At 38.9% G+C, this 21,761-nt stretch overlaps 1 protein-coding gene across 5 annotated transcripts in view; it reads right to left on the bottom strand.

Moving 5' to 3' along the window:
- ACSL3 (acyl-CoA synthetase long chain family member 3) overlaps nucleotides 1-21,761 on the bottom strand; it is an 80,646-nt gene that overhangs the window by 23,676 nt on the left and 35,209 nt on the right. For 2 of the 5 annotated variants that reach the window (XM_065526166.1, XM_065526167.1), the window contains 5 exons: nucleotides 13,483-13,580; nucleotides 11,129-11,543; nucleotides 3,805-3,982; nucleotides 2,156-2,265; nucleotides 1,161-1,299 (listed from right to left, as the gene is read on the bottom strand). In XM_065526166.1, the coding sequence (XP_065382238.1) occupies nucleotides 1,161-1,299; nucleotides 2,156-2,265; nucleotides 3,805-3,982; nucleotides 11,129-11,506 (805 nt within the window). In that variant the 5' untranslated portion in view covers nucleotides 11,507-11,543; nucleotides 13,483-13,580. Of the gene's footprint in view, nucleotides 1-1,160; nucleotides 1,300-2,155; nucleotides 2,266-3,804; nucleotides 3,983-5,082; nucleotides 5,788-11,128; nucleotides 11,544-13,482; nucleotides 13,581-21,761 lie in introns of those variants that run through there. The other 3 variants (XM_005574429.4, XM_005574430.4, XM_045367790.3) reach the window with 2 other exon arrangements.

The raw sequence follows: 21,761 nt of genomic DNA, 5'->3' as shown, positions 1-21,761 counted from the left end.
TTGATACATCTGAACCACTCCCAGAAATACTCTACATGTGGACTTCTAAATGAGTGTGAAAAAATTATTTAAACGTACTCCTAATAGAATACCCTTCCTCTCCTGTCAGTCAAGATATATTTCTTAAATAATATTTACACTTGAAAGTCTTTACTTCCAAATCAGCCCTTCACTCCTTCAATCCACAGCACCCTTCTCCAACACCACCACTTCTTGGAAACTACCATCCTTGTGTCATCTGACCTCTGCATGCAGCCCCTGATCCTGCTGATGACTCACCAAGATCTCCTTTCCCTTGGCTTCCAGGAACCACATACTACTAAATAGTTTCTTCTTTCCTCTCTGACTAGTCCTTGGTACCCTTTGAAGCCACCATTCCCTGTTGGTGACCTCACTCCCTACTCCCACAGCTATAATTAAAGCCAAACCGCTTCCAGCTTCCAAATCTCTAACTCCAAACATAACTCAAGTACTAGACTTGTACACACCACTGTCCACAATATATCTGCATCTAAATATCCCACTACCACTCAAATTCCAGGTGCCTAAAATTTGAGCTAAGTGAATGCTTATATCTAATTAATTACTGTTTCCAACTACAGAGGAAATACAGTTCCAGCATCCCAGCAGCTTTTGCAGTATCTGTAAACACTAGTATACTAGCTAACATCTTCTGACACTTTTTTGAGAGTAGAACTTCTAGAGTCACCATGCCTAATTGTGCTAGCTGGAGGGTAAGGTTGTCATCCCAGGAAAGGGAAGAACTGGAGCAGGGAGTAAAAGGAGGCCTCCAGGTTTAGCCATTCTGTTAAAACTACTTACAGGTAATTCACATAGGACAAGATTAATGGTACTATTTATAAACTAAATTTAAAACCACCCAAAACTATCATAAAAAGGGAATGAAAAAAATTGAATAATGTAAAATATTTTAAATTTCAAATAAATACTACTTGTAAAACATGAATAATTAATGTTTATATTTTTTTCTTAAAACTTTCTTTAAAGACTCAAGTGTACCTAGAGGGACCTGTTTTCCTAACTGATGTTAGAAAACTGATGTGTCATTTGAGCTAACCTCAGGATCAAAACTTTGGCATAATTCTGGAGAATGTGGTCACCAGAAAGCACACGTAAGGAATCAGAAAAGTGTAACATACCCATGCTGGCCTTGGCTCCCAGGGCCTCCACTGCAGCCATGGTATGCACAATGACCCCCTTGGGGAACTCGGACCAGGTTGGTGGCTTTCCATCAACAGTGATGATGTGCCGCAGGCGTGGGACCAGAGAAACTATATCCTAGAAATACAACAACATTCATCGTGTTCATTATTTTTCAAGCAGTTTAGCAAATAAGCAAAGTAGTTTACCATATTCAGTGAATTGTTAAGTAACTTCTTGCCTCAAAAAAGTAAGAAGAAAGGGTACCCTGGCATAATATCACTTTTTACAGATGGGTAAGTATTGGTCTGAATTTAAATTATTTCACAGCATTAGATTCACTGTGTGTACCCCTGGCCTTTGGTAAAACCCTGATCAAGAACGGTACTGCCTTACAAAATGGGCATGTAAACACATGTTGCCTGAACTGTAGAGAAACCAGAAGCCCCTCATATTTTCAAGAGACTACATAAAAATATATGGGGGAAGGAGGAGAAAATTCACATGTAAACTTGTTCAAAAAGAAAATAGCAGCCCAGATATTTCTGGGAGTTGTCTAGAGACCAAAGAAACCTCTTTTTACTGTAATTTCATTAAAAGGCTCCCTTTTTAATTTTCAAACAATTCTAAAAACTTGTAGTTACTTAATGCTTCAGAAGTAAAATAAAAATTACTAGTTTAAAATATAACCCATCAAAACTACAAATTTACTACAAGTAAACTAGAAAATAGATGAGCACAATAAAAGAAAAAGTAGTCATAATTTCTTCAATTTAAACATAAGTATCTTAACAATTTATAACTCTGGATTACTTACACATGAATATATACAAAATCTACTTTTTATTTTCTAAAGGAAAAAATAAAGTATGATATTCATAAAATTCCACAAAGATTAAGGACTCAAAAGTCATAAAAGAACTAAGTATCAATAATAGGGCTCATGACACTGAAAATTCTAAAATATCAGACAGTTAGTAACTAGAGTCCTCACCTTCAACTTTGTTTGTAAGAGCTCTTTACTAGTAATGATGTTGGTCACCTCTGTTTCATTTAATCCATGAACAATGGCTGGACCTCCTAGAGTAGCATATAATGTAACAACTAAAAGGAAAAGAAGCAGCCAGTCAAATATTAAAACATTTAACTCTATATAAAGTCTCTGAATGGAGAGATGAATCATAATAAAATATTGGGAGCCCTAAACTGTTAAATCCATAGTTTATAAGTGTTATGCTTTTTAAAGTTATCTTATCATACTAATCAACATTACACCTACTCATCCTTCCCTAAATGCCCCAAGATTTCCAATTTTTAAAGATGAAGATATTTAAATTTTTATTTTGTTTCACTTACAAATGTTACTATGGGACTACCATATTGTGAAGAAATTATAACTGATTTCTAAAACTTCAAACTCTTAATTATTGACCACTTGGTTCTATAATGTGAAAAAGAACATATACAAATAGGATGACACACTGAATGTCAGATTTACAGTGTATGTCAAGAGCACAAACAAGTGGCAGTAGCGTTTATTCTCAAGCAAAAATATCTAAAGACAAACATCGTCAGAAATGCTGAAATTACATAACATGAATAATGTAGATTTTTATTTACTTTCTGCCTAACTCAAAAAAAAGATACAAAAAATGACTTTGAAAATAATTCTTTTAAAGCTCCTCAAAAGAAACAATGTAAATCCAAACCTGTGAAAACAAAAATGGAATGTTTGTTTAAAAGAAAAAGTGGAGGAGGCCAGGCGCGGTGGCTCACGCTTATAATTCCAGCACTTTGGGAGGCCGAGGCGGGCAGATCACGAGGTCAGGAGATCAAGACCATCCTGGCCAACATGGTGAAACTCCATCTCTACTAAAAATACAAAAAATTAGCCGGGTGTGGCAGTATGCGCCTGTAGTCCCAGCTACTCGGGAAGGTGAGGGAGGAGAATTGCTTGAACCCGGGAGGCAGAGGCTGCAGTAAACTGAGATTGCACCACTGCACTCCAGCCTGGTGACAGAGCGAGACTCCATCTCAAAAAAGGAAAAAAAAAAGTGGAGGAATTTACAGCAAGAAATCTGGTGAAAGTGTATTTTGTTTCATCTGAAAGATGAGACTAAACATCCACAAATTACCGTCACATTTTGGCACCCAGACCTCTGAACTTACACTTCCAGAACTATCTCACAGACTGAGCCACCACAATTACCACTCAAATAACTACAATATGAAAACTCTATTGTTTAACCCAGCACCTTGAAGTTCACCAGGTTTCAGTATGGAAGCGTTTTGGAGGTCAACTGTTGTTACTGATAGAGATGACAGAACAAAACGACAGTAACTTCTAAAGAGGATTCCTGAGAAACGGTATTGGAACAATGGCCCCTAAGTGTAGGTCTAGTTCTCAAGACCCTGAAAGTCTCCTATTAAGAGGTGCAAGCCTCACTGCAACATTCATTGGTACAATTTGTCATATAATTGATTTATTTTCCAAAATACACCAAGAATTCCAAGTCACAACAGAGTTCTCCACTAACCGGACACTGGGTGAAAATTAACATCAGAATTTTAACCTCTTCAGAGTAAAGTATTTCAATAAATATCTGTTAGTTCATTTTTCCAGAGGTAAGAAAGTCTACATACGCTGAAAATTATACATAAAACACGCCTGTGCAGCTATCATCCACTCGGCCCTGGTCTCACAGAAGATGGCGATGTTGGTCTTTGGTTTCTGGCCCAACATCTGTAAGCCATTCCCAAAATTCAAGGCTCGAACGAAGACATCTTCATAGGAGAGCCAATTATACTGTCCAAGAATAACCTGACAAAACAAAAGACAAATACCCTTTAATGTAATCAAAATAATAATTTACAAAAAGAAACCAGAATATCGTCCAAATGTTATGATGAACCAGAAAGTTGTTTGCATAGAATTATTTTTTGAATAAAAAGCTAGAGATTGAGTTTGAGTGAAAAATACATTTTAAAAATGAGCTATTTTGTGACATCTTCTATACAACTTAAATCTTATACTGTAACTGGGGGGTTTTTGGCTTTATTTTTGGTTTTCAAAAATATTGAGAGTTTGATAGGATCCTAAAAGTCAACTGCCTGGCCAAATGGTCATATACTAATCGTCTACTTACAAATTTCATCTATTTAAATGATTTAGGTGTTAACTTAATATTTAGCCTAGTACCAAGTACCACAGATGCCAAAATTTTAATTTCTCTCTATTCAGGAATTCCTAAATGTCAGTATCAGATGGTACAATACGATTCACAGAAACTTTCTCTACCCAAGCTAACAGAAATCTTTATGATTGTTGAACTTGAACTGCAGTATCAAACTCTGGATAAGCAAAAGCAAAGTAAACAAGTTTCTGTTTACACAACCAGGTGGACTAGTTATATTATTCAAAGTCCCTCTGTTCAAGCCTTAAATGCTTACTGGCACCACCAGGCTTTCAATATTTTATCTGTTTATCAAAAGTGCTGGTAATATCAAATATGCACTAGTAAAAACTCCCTTTTAAAGTTTTTTAACATATTGTCTTTAGAAAGTTTCCTCAACTTAGACAAAACCCTACATATAGATTGTATAAAATCCTTAATTACATACAGATTGTATAAAAAGTTCCTCTCTCTGCAAAAACATATAGGTGATTAATTCCCAAACACGGCTGTGTCAGTAACATACATCTCAAACACCTTAAAATCATCTGACCATGTTCATTTTATCAATATAAACATTTAAGAAATTTCTAGAAGAGGCTGGATAAAGATAAAAATGGAAAAGGATAAATGCTGCCATCTAGTGTCCCATGCAATTATGTATTTAAGAAATAAATGTTTATTTTGATGGATAAAGCAACTGCATTTAAGATGATACTTATTTACTTTACTGGCCCCAAACTCTCACCTTGCTCTTCACCCCCATGAAATGCTCAGCACAGGGAGCTCCAATGACTTCAAAAGGAGCTCTGTGGGGGTGAGAAGACAGATGAGAACTTGGCCAAAACGTGCAGGAACTGGATTACAATTATTAAGAATGTTACACTCTAAAGGTTAAGAATGCACTACCTTCCAGATTCTAGCATGTAAATGACAGGATTTCTAAATTTCAAAGACTAGGTGTGTTCTGAAAAGGCGTTTGATGTATAATCCAAATATGTAAACTCATGCAATGATGCCACCATGTGGCAAAGGAATCAAATGAGCGTGAAGATTTCCACATATGTAAAAAATAAAATGGAAAAATCTGAAGCTCATGATTTTAATTCTTTCAACCACGGAATCATCTAGTAATTATGTTTTTCATAAATATTTCATTTAGAGGACACTACCCACTCTATATTTTATCTGATTTGTGCTGGAAAAGTTTCTAATCCTAACTTTGTCCCTATGGCTAGCCCAAGACAAGATTAAACTATTTATTCCTTGCCAATATCATTGAACACTGCTGCAGAACAGCCAACCTTTAATCCAGGACCTCCACACCCTGAAGCAATCCTATCATACATCCCTGGTCTATTCGTTTTCTCACCCTCTGAAATACCTCTGAAACTTTCTCTCTATTCAAATAGCCTCCTCTGGGCAGGTGCAGTGGCTCATGCCTGTAATCCCAACACTTTGGAAGGCTGAGACAGGTGACTCATTTGAGGCCAGGAATTTGAGACCAGCCTGGGCAACACAGCAAGATCCCATGTCTAAAAAAATGTAAAATTAGCCAGGCGTGCAGTACATGCCTGTTGTTCCAACTACCTAGAAGGCTGAGGCAAAAGGATCACCTGACCCCAGGAACTCAAGGCTGCAGAGAGCTGTGATCATACCACTGTACTCCAGCCTGGGCAAGAGTGAGACTCTGTCTTAAAATACACACACACACACACACACACACACACACACACACACACACACACCCCTTCCACCCTTCCTTCTCTACTTCCAGGTGGTAATCTTGTCTCATATCGAACACCTCTTTAAGCACTAGGACTTGTTTTACTTTCACTATTTAGAAATATTTCAAAATTACACACGTTCCTGTCTTCTTCAGTACACTACACCTGGCTTCATTTAACCATTCTCTCTGCAACTGAAGATCATGGTGAAAAAATTAGTCTGAGGGGAGCCACAGAGTAAAAATATTCAAGAGATCTGGATGGTTGTAATAATCATGATCATGATAATGAGGGTAACTAACCTTTATTAGTGCTTACTACATGCTAAGGACATTGCAAGTGTTAACTTACTAAACTCTTAATCATACCTGTAAAAAACTGTTACTATTATTATCCCTATTTTACACATGAGAATACGGAGATGTAGAGTAAATATAACCTGTTCAAAATCATGTAACTAATAAGTGATGGGACTAGAATATGAACCCAGGCAAACTCATTCCAGAGACTAACCATAAAATCACAATGTTTCCACTGCACTATAGAAAGAAGTCGGGGTGTTATTAAGCAGGTGAGTAAGATGGCCTGATTAACAAAAAAAAATCCTTTTTATGCTGTGTGTGAGAGAACTATAGTTGGGGGCAAGTGTGGAAGCAAAAAAGGAGGGAGGAGGCTGTAAGAGATGTAAATCAGACACCCCTGATGTTTTGGCTTCAACAATTTGGTATGCAGTAGTGCCTTTAATAAACAGGATGAAAGGAGAGGGACAGTTTGGATGGGGAAACTAAGAGAAGAGTAACATAATAGCCAGCCTACAAATCCCAGCCAAGAGAGTGACCATAATTTGTTACATACAGCATGATGCAAATGTCCTAATAAATCAGAAAATAAATATTATACACATACACAAACAGGGTAAAAAATGTGACTAGAGTAAGAAATAACACAAAAGATGGCATTAAGAAAGAGGAAAAGAAAAGTAAGTCAACTTACAAGGACATAAATGAGTGTTTCTATTATCTTTTTGGATCAATTTAGAAGGAATGTCAGTGAAGTCTTCTCTAAGTACCATTATTACATAATCCCTCATTCTCTTCTTATTTTTGTAAAATACCTAAGAAAAAATTAAGTGTTTCTGATAGCTCACAAAGTATATGAGCCAGCTGTACTCTTTTCTGTTTCTATTTTTAGTCTTTGCAGCTTTGTTCTATTTCAGGTATACATGTATTTTAAAGTTGTTCTGAAACCATTTCACTGTTCATTTCAAGATTGATGTTAGTGCAATGCATTTACTGCTGGGAACACTGGAATCAGGTGATGCTGACACAGGTTCCAGCTCTTAACTCTGCTACAGTTTTATAAAACCATATGAAACTTAAAAAGAGCCTGAAAAGGCCTGCCAAGCAACCAAGTGCCTTTTGTTTTTCTGTCCCCCCAGAAGAATCTGGTCGCAGTGAAGCTGGTGGCTACTCTATCCTGGACACAATGAGAGCAGGGTCATTGCCACTGTCTTTTTTCGTCCGCTCATCCTCCCCTCAGGACCTCAAAATAGACTGTTGGGATAAGATGGAAACAAAGCTTCAAAGTTCATTAATTTGAAATAAGGCTTGTGCATCTTTCCTTCAACCATATCAGATACAACATTCTGGGGTTAATCCCCAAAAATCTTCCTCAAAAACTATTTTAAATATTGCTACTCCATTCATTTTCTTTTCCAGTTGAAGATGATCTTCAAATATGGAAACTATTTAATGAAGATACACTCCACTGAGCTTGATCAGCCAGCAGGCATTAATGGCAGAAAGTACACAGCTTAACCCATCGGTTGTGAAAGTTCCCCTTCTCAACATGCTAGGCAGATGCTGCTACTGACGCAATGCAATGGATGTAACAAGAAACCAAGAGAGGGGAAAACAAAAAAAGAGCCTAACATGTTTAACATGCAGCTGAGATACCCACTCTGCAGTCTGCAGATCACTGCCACAGCTGCAACACAGAATAAACTGAAACTAAGCCTCAGCTAACCAGCGATACTGCACACTTTCTTCTTGAGTATGGCCAAGAAAAAGTACTTGTTTCATTTATTATATGCAAAACCTAAATATTAATTCTACTTTCCCAATGACCCTAAAGAAAACTATAACATGTTCCCAAGTCAGAGTCTAGACATAGCCTTCTGAACAAAGTCTGATGAACCACAAATGCCAATTTCATAGCAAATGCTAGCAGGCAGATCTGACATATAGAAATTCAGAACCTCCTATACTAACTAAATAAAACTTCACAGTAATGAACTATAGACAAAAAAAAAATTGCTAAAAACCAATCTGTCTCACTTCCTACCTTTTATGAGTTCAAATACTTCATGCTTTGTTGAATAATGAACGAATACAAAGGCACTATGGTCAAGACAAGCAGGAAAGAGCCACATACACTTACACACGCACATTTAGGGAAGAACTATCATAGCTGAAGGATTTTATTTTGTCCAGTTTAATGACACATGAATTAGGAAGAAATATGAATTCACCACATAAGCGTCTCTTCTTTTTACACAATTGAGAACTAGTTTGCTGCTGCACATACTGAATGACGACTGAAAGACAATACTAGCCACATAAAATGAATAAAGTATGTGTGGGATACTGGAGAAAAACTAAGCTTCCTGAAAAATAATATGCTTAGACTAAAAGAGAATCTAACCTTTGCATTCAAATAGCATATCAAAGACCAAAAAATGAATCTATAAGCAGATAGAAAAGTAGGAAACTTTTGCACGTAAAAATGTACTGTTTTCAGTACCTTCTCATAACTACCCGATTTCTCAAACACAGACTCAAGAACAGTGTGCCATAAAAAGAAGTGCTGTTCGGGCGCGGTGGCTCATGCCTGTAATCCCAGCACTTTGGGAGGCCGAGGTGGGCAGATCGCCTGAGGTTGGGAGTTTGAGACCAGCCTGACCAACATGGAGAAACCGTCTCTACTAAAAATACAAAATTAGCCGGACGTGGTGGCACATGCCTGTAATCCCAACGACTCAGGAGGCTGAGGCAGGAGATTCACTTGAACCCAGGAGGCGGAGGTTGCAGTGAGCTGAGATGGTGCCACTGCACTCCAGCCTGGACAACAAGAGTAAAATTCCGTCTCAAAAAAAAAAAAAGAGCCGTACTAAATATGACAAAAGCAAACTTCACTATGATAAAACGTTTTGCAAATTACAATACATAGGCTAGAGAAGAAAAATTGAACATGCTTAACTCATGATTTCAATTTCTAGAAATGTGCTATTAACTTCAGCGAGATCTTAAACAGAAAACAAACTCAGTTTTTTCTAAGTCTGCAAAAGAAATAGGGAATATGCCTTAAAAGTAAGGTGACCATATAACTATCCAAACTAGGGCACTTTTGAGACCGTAAGGGGGCATTGTTAATGTCACAGCAACAAGTATAAATCAGGACTGCTTGCGATAAAGTAAAATATACAACTACTCTATTTAAAGGTGAGGAAATTTACAGATTCTGTTGTCGAGTTAAAATGTTTTTAGTTTCTAGGAATTACTGACATCAACTTGCTTGGCATCTCCTTCATGTTTTGAGGAAAATGATGTATGAAACTTGTAGAAGTGGCAAAATTAATGGGCCATACGGAGGAGGCTAAGCAACATCCCTCTGGCCCTCCAGTAAAAGAGGAGTTCTGAGTTTTTCATTCCATAGTTGCAGTTATTTGAGTTATTTGGACTCTCCTTCAAGATCTGATGGTTTCCTTGTAACTGACAGAAAAACAGGCAGTTGGAGATCAAGGTAGCTGGAAATGGTTAAAAGATATTAAACCTATTAACTAACCCAGTTATCAACCAACTACACATCACTATACCCCCTCTAAAAAATACTTTATCTTCAATTTTTAACACACTAGAGTTTCAAGAACTGCTTAAGGAAAGTCACATATCCAAGTTCATAAACAGCATTCTCAGGCCATTTCTATACTACCAGTGAAGCACTACACTATTCCATGATCTAATTTTCCTCATTGAATTTTCTACTGTAATTTTCCTCATTGAATTCTCAAGATAATAGTAATGCAATAATAAAGGCTAGAGCATTTACATTAAGTGCCACAAACTGTTGTTCCAAGCACATTGCAGATACATACACACACTCAATCCTCACAAGAAGCCTGAAAGCTGTGATCAGTGAAGAATGGAGGGTATGAGTTCTGGAGCCAGAAGGCCTGAATTCTAGTCCCAGCTTCACTAGCTGTAGTGTCCTTGGGGTAGGTTACCTCAACTATCTGTGCCTCAATGCTGTCATCTGTAAGGTGAAGATAACAATAACTAACTCATAGGGTAACTGTGAGTCTTAAGATGATATACGTAAAGCTGTTAGAACAGCTTGGCTCTTGAGTGTCAGTAATGATCACTATCTTCATATTACAGAAAAAGAAACTGAGGCAAATTAGTTAAACTACTTTTCCAGGGTCAGAAAGCTAGTAAGCAGCAAAGCCAAGATTCAGACCTATAGTCTGGGTCTGGAGTCCAGGCTCTTAATTGCTGTTACACTGCCTCTAAGAACATCTTGCCCGTTGTTTCAAACCAACAATGGCAGGTTTCTCCATATTTCTGAAAAGAAATGTTTTAAGAACCATGCAATTGCCACAACCAAAGTACAAAGACATGAAGCACTCACTGCAACCCACATCTAAGCCACATTTAACCACATTTAACACAGCAGATCCCACCCTAAAACCTGGAGCCACTTCCAGCACCCAGCTGCTCTAGAGACAGGGAGTATGGTTTCATATCCAAAACTGCCCTAGACATTCCAAACCCTGGTAGACATTGGAGAAGAGCTCCACACCAGTGGGTCGCGATGCCCTTCTGAAAACTCAGAACGTATCAGTGCTGGTAAGTACAGGAAGAAATCAGAAGGCAGTCTAGCCCCCTTCCTACACCGTTTCTCCTTCAACAGCAAATTCTAATGGAAGCAGGCTGTGCCTGCCCTTTACTTCATTTGTAATAGGATATTTTTGTTCAGAAAGAATTCAAAGGCAATGAAAGATCACCTTACCTTTTTAAAAATTTTTCCATTTGGTTGTACTTCGTCTTCCTCATTTAAAACTTCACGTGTTCCCAAGAGTCTTTTGTTCTTAAACTTGTTTTTTGCATATGTAAAAACTTTATCTAGAGTATCACATCCAGGGTATAATACTGAAGCCAAACCATCCAAACTATTCACAGATCTGTATGCAGAATCAGGTTTTGAATTTACAGGCTTTGCTTTAATTTGGTTTGATTTTTCTTGTCTTGACTCAGAGAAAAAATAAAATGGAATGTATGTTAAAATAGTATAAAGTGATATTAGAAAATGTATAAAATATAAAAGAATAGGGTTGATGGTATGTTTTAGCTTCATGGTAGATGGTTTTGAAGACACGTGGTTATTCATAAGTACTCAAAAAGAATTAACAGACTTCAGCGAGAATCTAGAAGGAAGAAAAAGAAAGGCGTTAGTTCAAAATCATTTTTAAGTAATTTAAAGAAAAGTTACATCAGCAAATGAAGATTTTTTTTTTTTTTCTATCAGACAGCAGCTACTATACTGGTCCCCTACAATGTCTTGATATTTCTAAGAGACTCATTTGTACAGTATCTATTAACAACGGAATTACAAGAAAAGTTTCCACATCATACTGTAGACAGATGGCCATTCTAACCAAAAAAGTATCCACAAACATTTCCCAGTACTTTTAGTCAGAAAGAGGGTTGGGGGAAGACCAAAAATTTACCCATTTCCTGTGCTTTAGCATCTCACTGCATTAGGGATGACAAGTACTTTACAAATACGACACATCCATCCTCTCTCACAGCCCCAGCAGCCACTGCCAAACAATCGCCGCATTCCATCCCTGTGAACCCCCTTCTCACTCAAGTCAGCAACAAGCAACTGGAGTTTGCAAACACAAAAAATTCATTTTCCACAATGGCTCTACAAATAATTTTCAAGTTAGGTTAAACTATGACGCAGGAAAGCAGTATACTTTGGTCATTCTGTACCTTGCATTCATCAGATTTATTGAAAATCCACTATGTTAGATATCGTTCTAAGCACTGCGAACGTAACAGTAAACAAAACGGCCTAAGTTCCTGCTCTCATGCAACCTACACGTTCACTGGGAGAGGTAGACAAGCAAATACATATGTCTGCATGCATGTGTACATGCCAGGTGGTGATAAATGTTATGAGGAAAATAAACCCAGCTAAGGAAAATAGAAAGTGACTGGGGCAACGTTGGAGAGGTGCTAGAGGTAAGTGACATCTGAACAGACTCATAAGGAAGAGAGAGTGTACCCTGTGCCTATTTGGGAAAGAAAGAGCACTCTGGGCAGAGGGGACAGCCATTGTGTGGCAGGTGGGTAATAATACCTTTTTTTTTTTTTTTTAAAGACAAGATCTCACCCAGGATAGAGTACAGTACCAGATTATAGTTCACTGCAGCCTCAAACTCCTGGACTCAAGCGATTCTCTCTCCTCCGGGACTACAGGCATGTGTGACCACACTCAGCTAATTTTTCAAAATTTTTTTGTAGAGACAGGGTCTCATGATGCTGCCCCAGCTAGTCTCAAACTCCTCGTTTCAAGGAATTCTCCCCACCTCGGCCTCCCAAAGTGCTGGGATTACAGGTGTGAGCCACCGCATCCGGCCATCATTCTTGAAGAAACAAAATTGAAGCAAACTAGTAACTAGTTACCCTACCCAGCTCCAAATCCAGGACTACAATTTCTTAACAAGTGATGGAAGCAGCCAGTGTTTTTCACCTCCTACCCCTAGCTCTGTGTTGCAGAAACTCTATTCCAGGCAAGTGTAGATAGATGAGAGAACTAAAGAATCCTTTCTCTTTCATCCAGTCCCCACTCTTAGGGCAGAAGCTCTACCCCAGGTGCAGCAGGCCAAGGACACCGAGCACAGATCATCTATGCCTCACCTCTTGTAAGGCAGAGGTTCCATGCAGGCAAAGAAGTTCCAAACAGAGAAGACTGATGGGTACACTGATGGCCTAGTAGACCACTCACAGAACAGATTAACTATAAGAAAATCAAGCTGCTGTCCCCAGCCCCAGCTCCAGAACAGTGGCACAAAGGTTCTGCACAGACTAGAGAAGCAAGCTGTAAGACCACAGAGCCCCTTAGCAACTTCTAAGACTGACTATATTTGAACAAAGAATGGAGAAGTTCATGCCTAATGGCACTGTCAAAAACAACACAGACTTTGGGGGTCAGCAATTAAGATGAGGCTGCCCAGTAATTTAGGAGGCCAAGGCGGGCGGAACACAAAGTCAGGAGATCGAGACCAGCCTGGCCAACATGGTGAAACCCCATCTCTATTAAAAATACAAAAATTAGCTGGGCGTGATGGTACATACCTGTAGTCCCAGCTACTCGGGAGGCTGAGGCAGGAGAATCACTTGAACCCGGGAGGTGGAGACCGCAGTGAGGAGAGATCGCGCCACTGCACTCCAGCCTGGCAACAGAGCAAGACTCCATTTAAAAAAGAAAAAAAAAAAAAAAAAAACGAGGCTGGTAGTTCTGTGACAGCACCAAGTGAAAGACTAACCAACCACTGTAGAAGTTTCACAAAGAGCCAGGGAAAGAGATACCTAAGAACCCTCCTTCTTGACATGACAAGCCTCAAAGACTGCCCTCAAACACAACCATACACAAAGGGCATCTGAATTTAATTGGATCACAAGTGGGGAAATTTATGGGCAGAGCTTTGTCCAAAACAATAAAGCAATCAGTTAGCAATTAGTGAAGAATAATTGCTGGGTGGTGATACCCATGAAAGCAGAAGCTTAACAAGGAGATCTGAGAGTTCAAGAAAGCCCTGCTGAAAATTGGCTACCATCTCTCAAGAAGGGCAGTCCAGGGTGACTATGTGTGTGCCCAAATGTGCCCTCTTGAGGAGAAACATCAGAGGGTACACTGGGCAGAATAAACAAACCTCAGTGTAATAGTTCAGCCACGTCAGTAAACAAATAAGGAAACAACACAACAAGCAGCAGCCCTGGAAGAGGGGCGGGAAAATCGGTATTCTGAGTTGCTACAAAATACCATCTAAAATGCCCAGTTTACACCACAAAATCATGAGGCATGCAAATAGACAGGAAAGTATGACACACGGAAAGAAGGAAAAAGCAGGCAGCAGAAATTGTCCTTGAAGGCCCAGATGTCAGACTTAGTAGACAAGACATCAAAGTAGCTATTATAAATACGTTCAAAGAACTAAAAGACTGAATTCTAGCACTCTGGGAAAAAGAAAAAAGAACTAAAGGAAATCATGCATACTAAAACTCCAAATCGATTTTACAAGTTAAGGAACGCCTCCAAACTTGCTCATGCACAGCTGGTGAGAACTCAGGACTCCAACTGAGCCCCAGGCTCTGTTCATCATTCCAGGCTGTTTTCTTTGACAATATATTGTGTAGTAATCCAAAGACCGGACCAGTCGAGGGAATTTGGTTTTTGCCATAAAGGTCATGGGGAGACATTAAAGCTTTCTGTACAGGAAAATGGCAAAATGAAAACAAATGGTCTTGCTACACCCAGAACAGAGTTGCAAAGAATAAACATACCCTAATAACCCAGGAGAAAGATGTTATCCAACTAAGTTCTCTAAAATTTAATTTTGCATATTTGTTTTTGAATTAAAAATAATATCGTGGCCAGACATGGTGGCTCATGCCTGTAATCTCAGCACTTTGGGAGGCCAAGGCAGGCGGATTGCTTGAGCCCAGGAGTTCAAGACCAGCCTGGGCAACATAGTAAAACCTCATCTCTACAAAAAAGAGAAAAATTAGCAGGGTGTGGTGGTGCACACTTGTAGTCCCAGCTACTCGGGAGACTGAGGTGGGAGGATCACCTCAGCCTAGGGAGATCGAGGCTGCAATGAGCTGTGATCAGGCCACTGCACTCCAGCTTGGGCAACAAAGCAAGACTCTGTCTGAAAAAAAATTTAAAAATAAAAAAATTAGCCAGATTCTGTGGCTCGTCGTGAGGCTGAGGCAGGACTGTTTGAGCCCTTACCACCCCTGAACAATCCTTTCCAAAATCTCAGCTGGGACCTAACAAGATGGCAGAAGCTAAAGACCATGTCACAGCTACCTGCCTTAACTGCTGCTGGCAGCAAAGGACTTACAGAGGTCTCCTCCCAAAAACAGCCACTTCGGAGCCCCCTTATTCCACTGTAGTTTCCCTGGGGACATAGGATCCTGGTGGCAACATCAAGAAAAATCTGACATCCTACTAAAGGCTGTGGGAGATGTTCCTATTATGAAAACAAAGAAACAGGCAGTAGAGTGAACTCGAACCATCCAAAGACTCCTGGACTTCAACAAAAAAGTTCCTTAAACTTGCAACCTTAGTTGTTTATTTATGTGAGTCAGGCTTTTGCTCTTTCCTTGGACCAGGAATTTGGAACTTTTTATGAGTGTTTCAGCAGTGATGGTAAACTAGTTCTACATTACTGCAAATCTCAAGCATGGGAATGAACCACAGAAAAAAATAAGTTGCTACTTAAAATGAATTTTCACAGAGGAAATAGCTCTGAAAAGTTTTGATGCTTTGTAGCAAGAGACTTAACAGATATGACCTATTCAGTATATGTCCACTATGACCTATGTTTATGCCTAAGAAAACATCCACGGCATGAATGGACTCACAAAAATGTGATTTGTATTAATATACAAATCATCATAAAAGACTGACATCAGAGTATACCCACCATTCCTATACATTACTATTCTTATTGCCGCAGATCTGCCTCCAAGGTTGAAATGGATACTAAGACTATACAAACTTCATTACCAGTTCTCAAAATGACCAGAATTGTTTTAATGGTAAAAGTTTATTAAAGGGCTTCTTTTTTTAACCTATTCAGGGAACTTCAGTTTGTCTGGGATATGGGATGTTTACACTTATACCCACTGTGTTACGTTCTTGTAAAAGAGTCATATTGACCTGCTCACTGAATACCTTAAATAGTCCAGTAGAGGGCAGCCCTGCTGGCAAAAAGGGTTTTACATCTTTACCACACAGTAATAGGGGGAAAGGCTGTTTTTGTTAATTTTTAGCTAATATCTACCTAGGGAGAGCAAGTATGCTGGGCAAATTGAAAGACTATTTTAGAGAATATACATAGTTTAAAGTTATTTCATTGGAATACAGAAAAAAATTATAAATTCTGGACAAATGACTCATATAATAACTCTTTTCAATTCTATCATTTAATAATTCTTGAGTTCCAATCACATAACTATGGTGTTACTCTGTCATTTATTTACACAGTATCGAAAGTACTCGATAATCCCAGCAACATCTATGAGTGTTTCACAAGGCATTTTCCAACTTGAAAGTAATCAGTAATTGAAAAACAGGCCAGCATGGTGGCTCACAACTGTAATCCCAGATCTCTGGGAGGCCAGGATAAATGGATCACTTGAGCTCAGAAGTTTGAGACCAGCCTGGGAAACATGACGAAGCCCTGTCTCTACAAAAACTACAAAAATTAGCCAGGTATAGTGGCACACACCTGCAGTACCAGCTACTCAAGAGGTTGAATGAAGTGGGAGGATGGCTTGACACCAGGAGGCGAAAAGTGCAACAAGTCAAGATCATGCCACTGCCCTCTGGCCTGGGCAACAACAAAGCCAGACCTTCCCTCAAACAGAAAAAGAAAATCAACCTTCGATTTTACATGTATTTCATGCCATGACTAAAACAGTACCATTTTTACTGATGCTACTAGGCTGGTAATTTCCCAAGGTGTGATTTAACTTTTTTTTTCTTCCTTCTGTGTTATATTTGTAATACCACATTGATAGAGGCTGGAAAAATACCTAGGCAGATAGTACCCTATCTGGTCCCTGGTGAAACCTCACCTTCAAGCCTAAAGCAACCTGAAGGTTGAAAGACGGGACTGCTGGTCCAGGGTGAAACCCATCACCCAAAGGGAGAAAGTCTGCCCCAGTCTGCCCACCGTTTCCTGACTGAGTCTTTCCGAATAATGCCCTGGGGTGGAGTCACCAGGAATTCGAGCCTTATGCAGAGGAGGAGTCTCAACTCTTCAGCTCCTGTGTGGTGGCCCTGGTATTCAATTTGTGAGGCGGAAACCTGCTGCAGGACCCCTCTCTTTGCTGAGCTTTCCTTCTGCTTAATAAATTCCACCCTCCTCAGCCTTCAATGTGTCCACATGCCTTATTTTTTTTTCTGGTCATGTGACAAGAAGCTGAATTTAGCTAAACTAAGGAGCAAGAAACCTGCATCAATGTTTTTAAAAGCATTGCAATACACTGAATGGCATGTACAAACAAGATCTAAGGTAATGGTGTGAATGGTATCATTTTATTGAAGGATTTGAATTATATTTTAATCCCTTAAAGCCCAGAATGCAATTTATGGCTACAGGGATCTGCCATACATTAGCATTCGGGGACACTAAGTAACAACTAACTTTATAGTGATGAAACCACTGTCTAGTTCTCGTTTTCTACCCAAACCTGTGAATTTTTGAGTCCCCTTACACCAATGTCCTTATGTAATTAATAGAGCTAATAGCACTAGAACAATACTGACAAGTTGAATTACGTAGCATCGTCTTACAAGATTATAAATATTTACAATATGTTGGAAGCTGGAAAGTGTATCAAGTTAAATAAGTTGGATATGAAAAAACTATCTAATTTTGTCCACTTAGTTTACTTAAGTGAATATATTTACACGTACATATTTAACAAGTAGCAAAAATATGTTAAATTGGGGTATTGTGTTTACCACTGAGGTTTCAGATGATAGAATATTTGCTACCTCAACAATACTTGAGTTTGATTTTTTTTTTTTTTTTTTTTTGGAGACAGAGTCTCGCTCTGTCACCCAGGCTGTAGTGCAGTGGCGCGACCTCGGCTCACCACAACCTTCGCCTCTGGGTTCAAGTGATTCTCCTGCCTCAGCCTCCTGAGTAGCTGAGACCACAGGCGTGTTCCACCACACTCAGCTAATTTTTGTATTTTTAGTAGAGATGGGGTTTCACCATGTTGGCCAGGATGGTCTCAATCTCTTGACCTTGTGATCCACCTGCCTCGGCCTCCCAAAGTGCTGAGATTACAGGCGTGAGCCACCATGCCCGGCCTTTTCTTTTTGACCTAAATAACTAGTTCATTAAATCTAAGGTTAGCTTAAAAAATATCTCAGCTGTATAAAAGCTGGCTTTTAGACAGAAATAAGTAAGCTGATTTTAAAATTCACATGGATATTAAAAGCACCCAGAACAGCCAAACAATCTTGAAAAAGAACAACAAACTTGGATGACTTATATGTCTTAATTTTAAAATTTACTACAAAAGAACAGTAATTAAGACAGTGTGGTACTGGCAAAAGGACAGACAAATAGATCAACGGAGTCAATTTCAGAATCCAGAAATAAATCCTTCCATTATGGACAACTGAATTTCAACAGGGTGGTGAGAAAATTTAATGGAGAAAGAACAGTCTTTTCAACAAATGGTACTGAAATAACCAAAAAGTAAAAGAATGAAGTTGTAACCCTTCCTTATATTACACAAAAAGTTAACTCAAATGGATTATACAACCTAAAGGTAAGTATTAATCATCAAGTATAAATGGTGCTTCAGGAAGAGCACAGTAAAAGGTAGAGACTAGTTCTAGCATTTTCTGAGAAATCTCTTTGGATCAAATGGCAATTTTTTTGTGATCTTAAAAGGCTAAGGACACATGAGGATGGTGTAGGGGAGTGGGAGTAGGGATGGAGCTTTAGAAGTGATGGCACCGCACAGATTGACCAAGTCCCAAAAAGTCTGTCTTTTGTTCAAGAAAAAAAAACAAACCAGAAGAGCAGGGTGGGGAGGAGATGAAGTTGAACTGTTGTGCCCTTTGAAAAGAACTTAGTTCGCATTCTAATGTACCCAAATGCCGGCTTAGAAAATAACTATATGTAAAAGACAATGCGAAGGTAGCAGAAACTAGAGGCAAACAAATTAGATAAAAAACAGTGAAAATACTTCTTTACCCTCCTCGATCAAAAGGTGAAGGTGGTGTGACACAGGACCAGCAGCTTCCAAGGGTGGCAAATGTTGCAGCTGTTCCCCCAGTCCTTCCCAACAATTAATTCTGTATCTGAACACAATACAGAATTCATGAATTACAGCTGTAATAATACAAAGAGAGAAAATGATCTTGGTGCCTTCCACCAAGACAGAAATACAAGAAGTAAAATAGGTGGTCAGTGGTTGGATGGTTGGCAGAAAGGAAATAAATACAGTCTTGAAAATACGGGTTTAAGATTCCTGTGAGTCATCCAAATACACATAAACTGTGAAACTTAAGAGAGGCCAGAGCTACAGGCACACACTTTGGAGCCATAAAGGGAAGAAGGATGAGAATGCCCCAAACGGAACAAATAGGAAATCTACAAGATCAAGTTCAAGGACAGAAAACTTTGAAAAGAAACCAATCTACGGCGCCGAGAAGGGGAAAGTACCACTGAGGAAACCAATAAAGGAGAAACTGGAGAGGACAGTGTTGCAAAAGCCAAGGGAGGGGAGAGCCACAGAGCAAGTGTTTAAGGGCATCAAACGCAGCCTAGTGATACCAGCCACATTCAATTAAGCCATTTGATTTTTCTAAAATGTTCTAGATAAATTAAGTAAAGTAACAAATTTGGACAACTGCATCTTATTTGCTAGGTGGCTCTAAAAAATCTTGAGAACTAGTCATAGATACTTTATTTGCTACACCTTAGAATGAGCATAATTGTCAGAAGCGTTTGAACCAGAGCAACTCCATCTTTGGTGAGGGATAGGAAAATGAGGCTGGGACTTGCTGGGCTGCATTCCCAGAAAACTAGGCATTCCGAGCCTCTGGGTGTTTACAGTTAAGGGAACAAATTAATAATGTTTAAAAAACAGACTCAGACTTGGGAGTGTCCAGATATCCCGATATCTGGAGAACAAAAGCATTCCTAATTTTGCTTTAAAGATAACATTGATTTTTGCAAAATATAGTAATTAAGGAAATTATTCATCACAAACCCTGTAGCAGAGCACATCTTCCCATGTATACCAGCATCGTACCTAGGGTGGGCGCGTTCCTCCTCTTACTTTCAGGAGTATCCTACTCTGTCTATGGAGTAGCTGTTCTTTCGCCACTTTATGTTCTTAATAAATTTGCTTCTACTTTGCACTATGGACTCACCCTGAATTCTGTCTTGCGCAAGATCCGAGAACCTTCCCTTCGGGTCCAGATCAGGACCTCTGTCCTGTAACATTATCTTTCTCTTTTTATTTATTTATTTATTTTTATTCTTTTTTGAGACGAACTCTCGCTCTGTTGCCTGGCTGGAAAGCAGTGGTGTGATCTTGGCTCACTGCAAGCTCCGCCTTCCAGGTTCAAGCGATTCTCCTGCCTCAGCATCTTGAGTAGTTGGGACGACAGGCACCGGCCACCAAGTCCAGCTAATTTTTTGTATTTTTTAGCAGAGATGGGACTTCACCATGCTAGACAGAACATTATCTTTCAAAAGTAAAAGTAAACTTAAACAGCTAAATCTGTCAATCTTTTCTTTCACAGCTTCTAGGTTTCCAACCTAGTTTTAAAAGGTCTCACCTATCCAAAGGTTAAACTATTGGGTCTCCTGTATTTTTTCTAGTGTTTGCCTGATTTTTACATCTAGATCTTTAATTCAACAGAGTTTATTTTTCTATATTGTATGACGGTGAAAGCTAAATTCTTTCCTCTCAGATAAACTGCCTAAAGCATTTTTAAATAAACCACTCTTTTCTCAAATAAAACAAAATGTCCTCTTCATTAATAATTTCTCATTCACACTTGGATGTGTTTCTAAACACCATTCTGTTCCTGCCATGTATTTGCCTACTGCTTTGCTAATATCCTTTAATACCAAATATAAATTTACAGCAATGTTTCTTTTTTTGTTTTGTTTTGTTTTTGTTTTTCTGAGACAGAGTCTCGCTCTTTCGCCCAGGCTGGAGAGCAGTGGCGTGATCTCGGCTCACTGCAAGCTCCGCCTCCCGGGTTCACGTCATTCTCCTGCCTCAGCCTCCCGCACGTCCGGCTAATTTTGTCTTTGTATTTTTAGTAGAGACGGGGTTTCACTGTGTTAGCCAGGATGGTCTCGATCTCCTGACCTTGTGATCCGCCCACCCCAGCCTCCCAAAGTGCAATGTTTCTTAAATGTGGCCCATGGACCAATCATATCAGAATTACCTTAGAGGTTATTCAAAACGAAGACTCCTCAGACATGCCTCCCTATCTTCCTTACTGTCCCAAGACCTAAAAATTGAAAACTCTTGTGGCAGATTCATTTTTAAATTGCAACCACATGGGTTTTTTCTACACTAATGCTTGAGAACAAATGGTTTAAATATCTGGTAAGACCTTCACTACCCAAATTTTTCAAAATTCTCTTGTTGATTCTCATAGATTTATTCTCCTACAAAATCCAGAGGATTTAACATTTCTGTATGATGAAACACAACTTTAAAAGAATCAAAAGGAAAACAAGTATCCAGGAAAAAATGGTGACAAAATATACAAAGAGCTCCTATAAATTAAAATAAAAGGCAAGCAACACAAGGAAAATGGGCAGAGAGTATGAATAGGGAAGCCAAAA

This window comes from Macaca fascicularis, chromosome 12 (genome assembly GCF_037993035.2).
Source record: "Macaca fascicularis isolate 582-1 chromosome 12, T2T-MFA8v1.1".
Lineage (NCBI taxonomy): Eukaryota > Metazoa > Chordata > Mammalia > Primates > Cercopithecidae > Macaca > Macaca fascicularis.
Note: the sequence above shows the minus strand (reverse complement) of the source record. Positions and strands in the feature narration are given on the sequence as shown.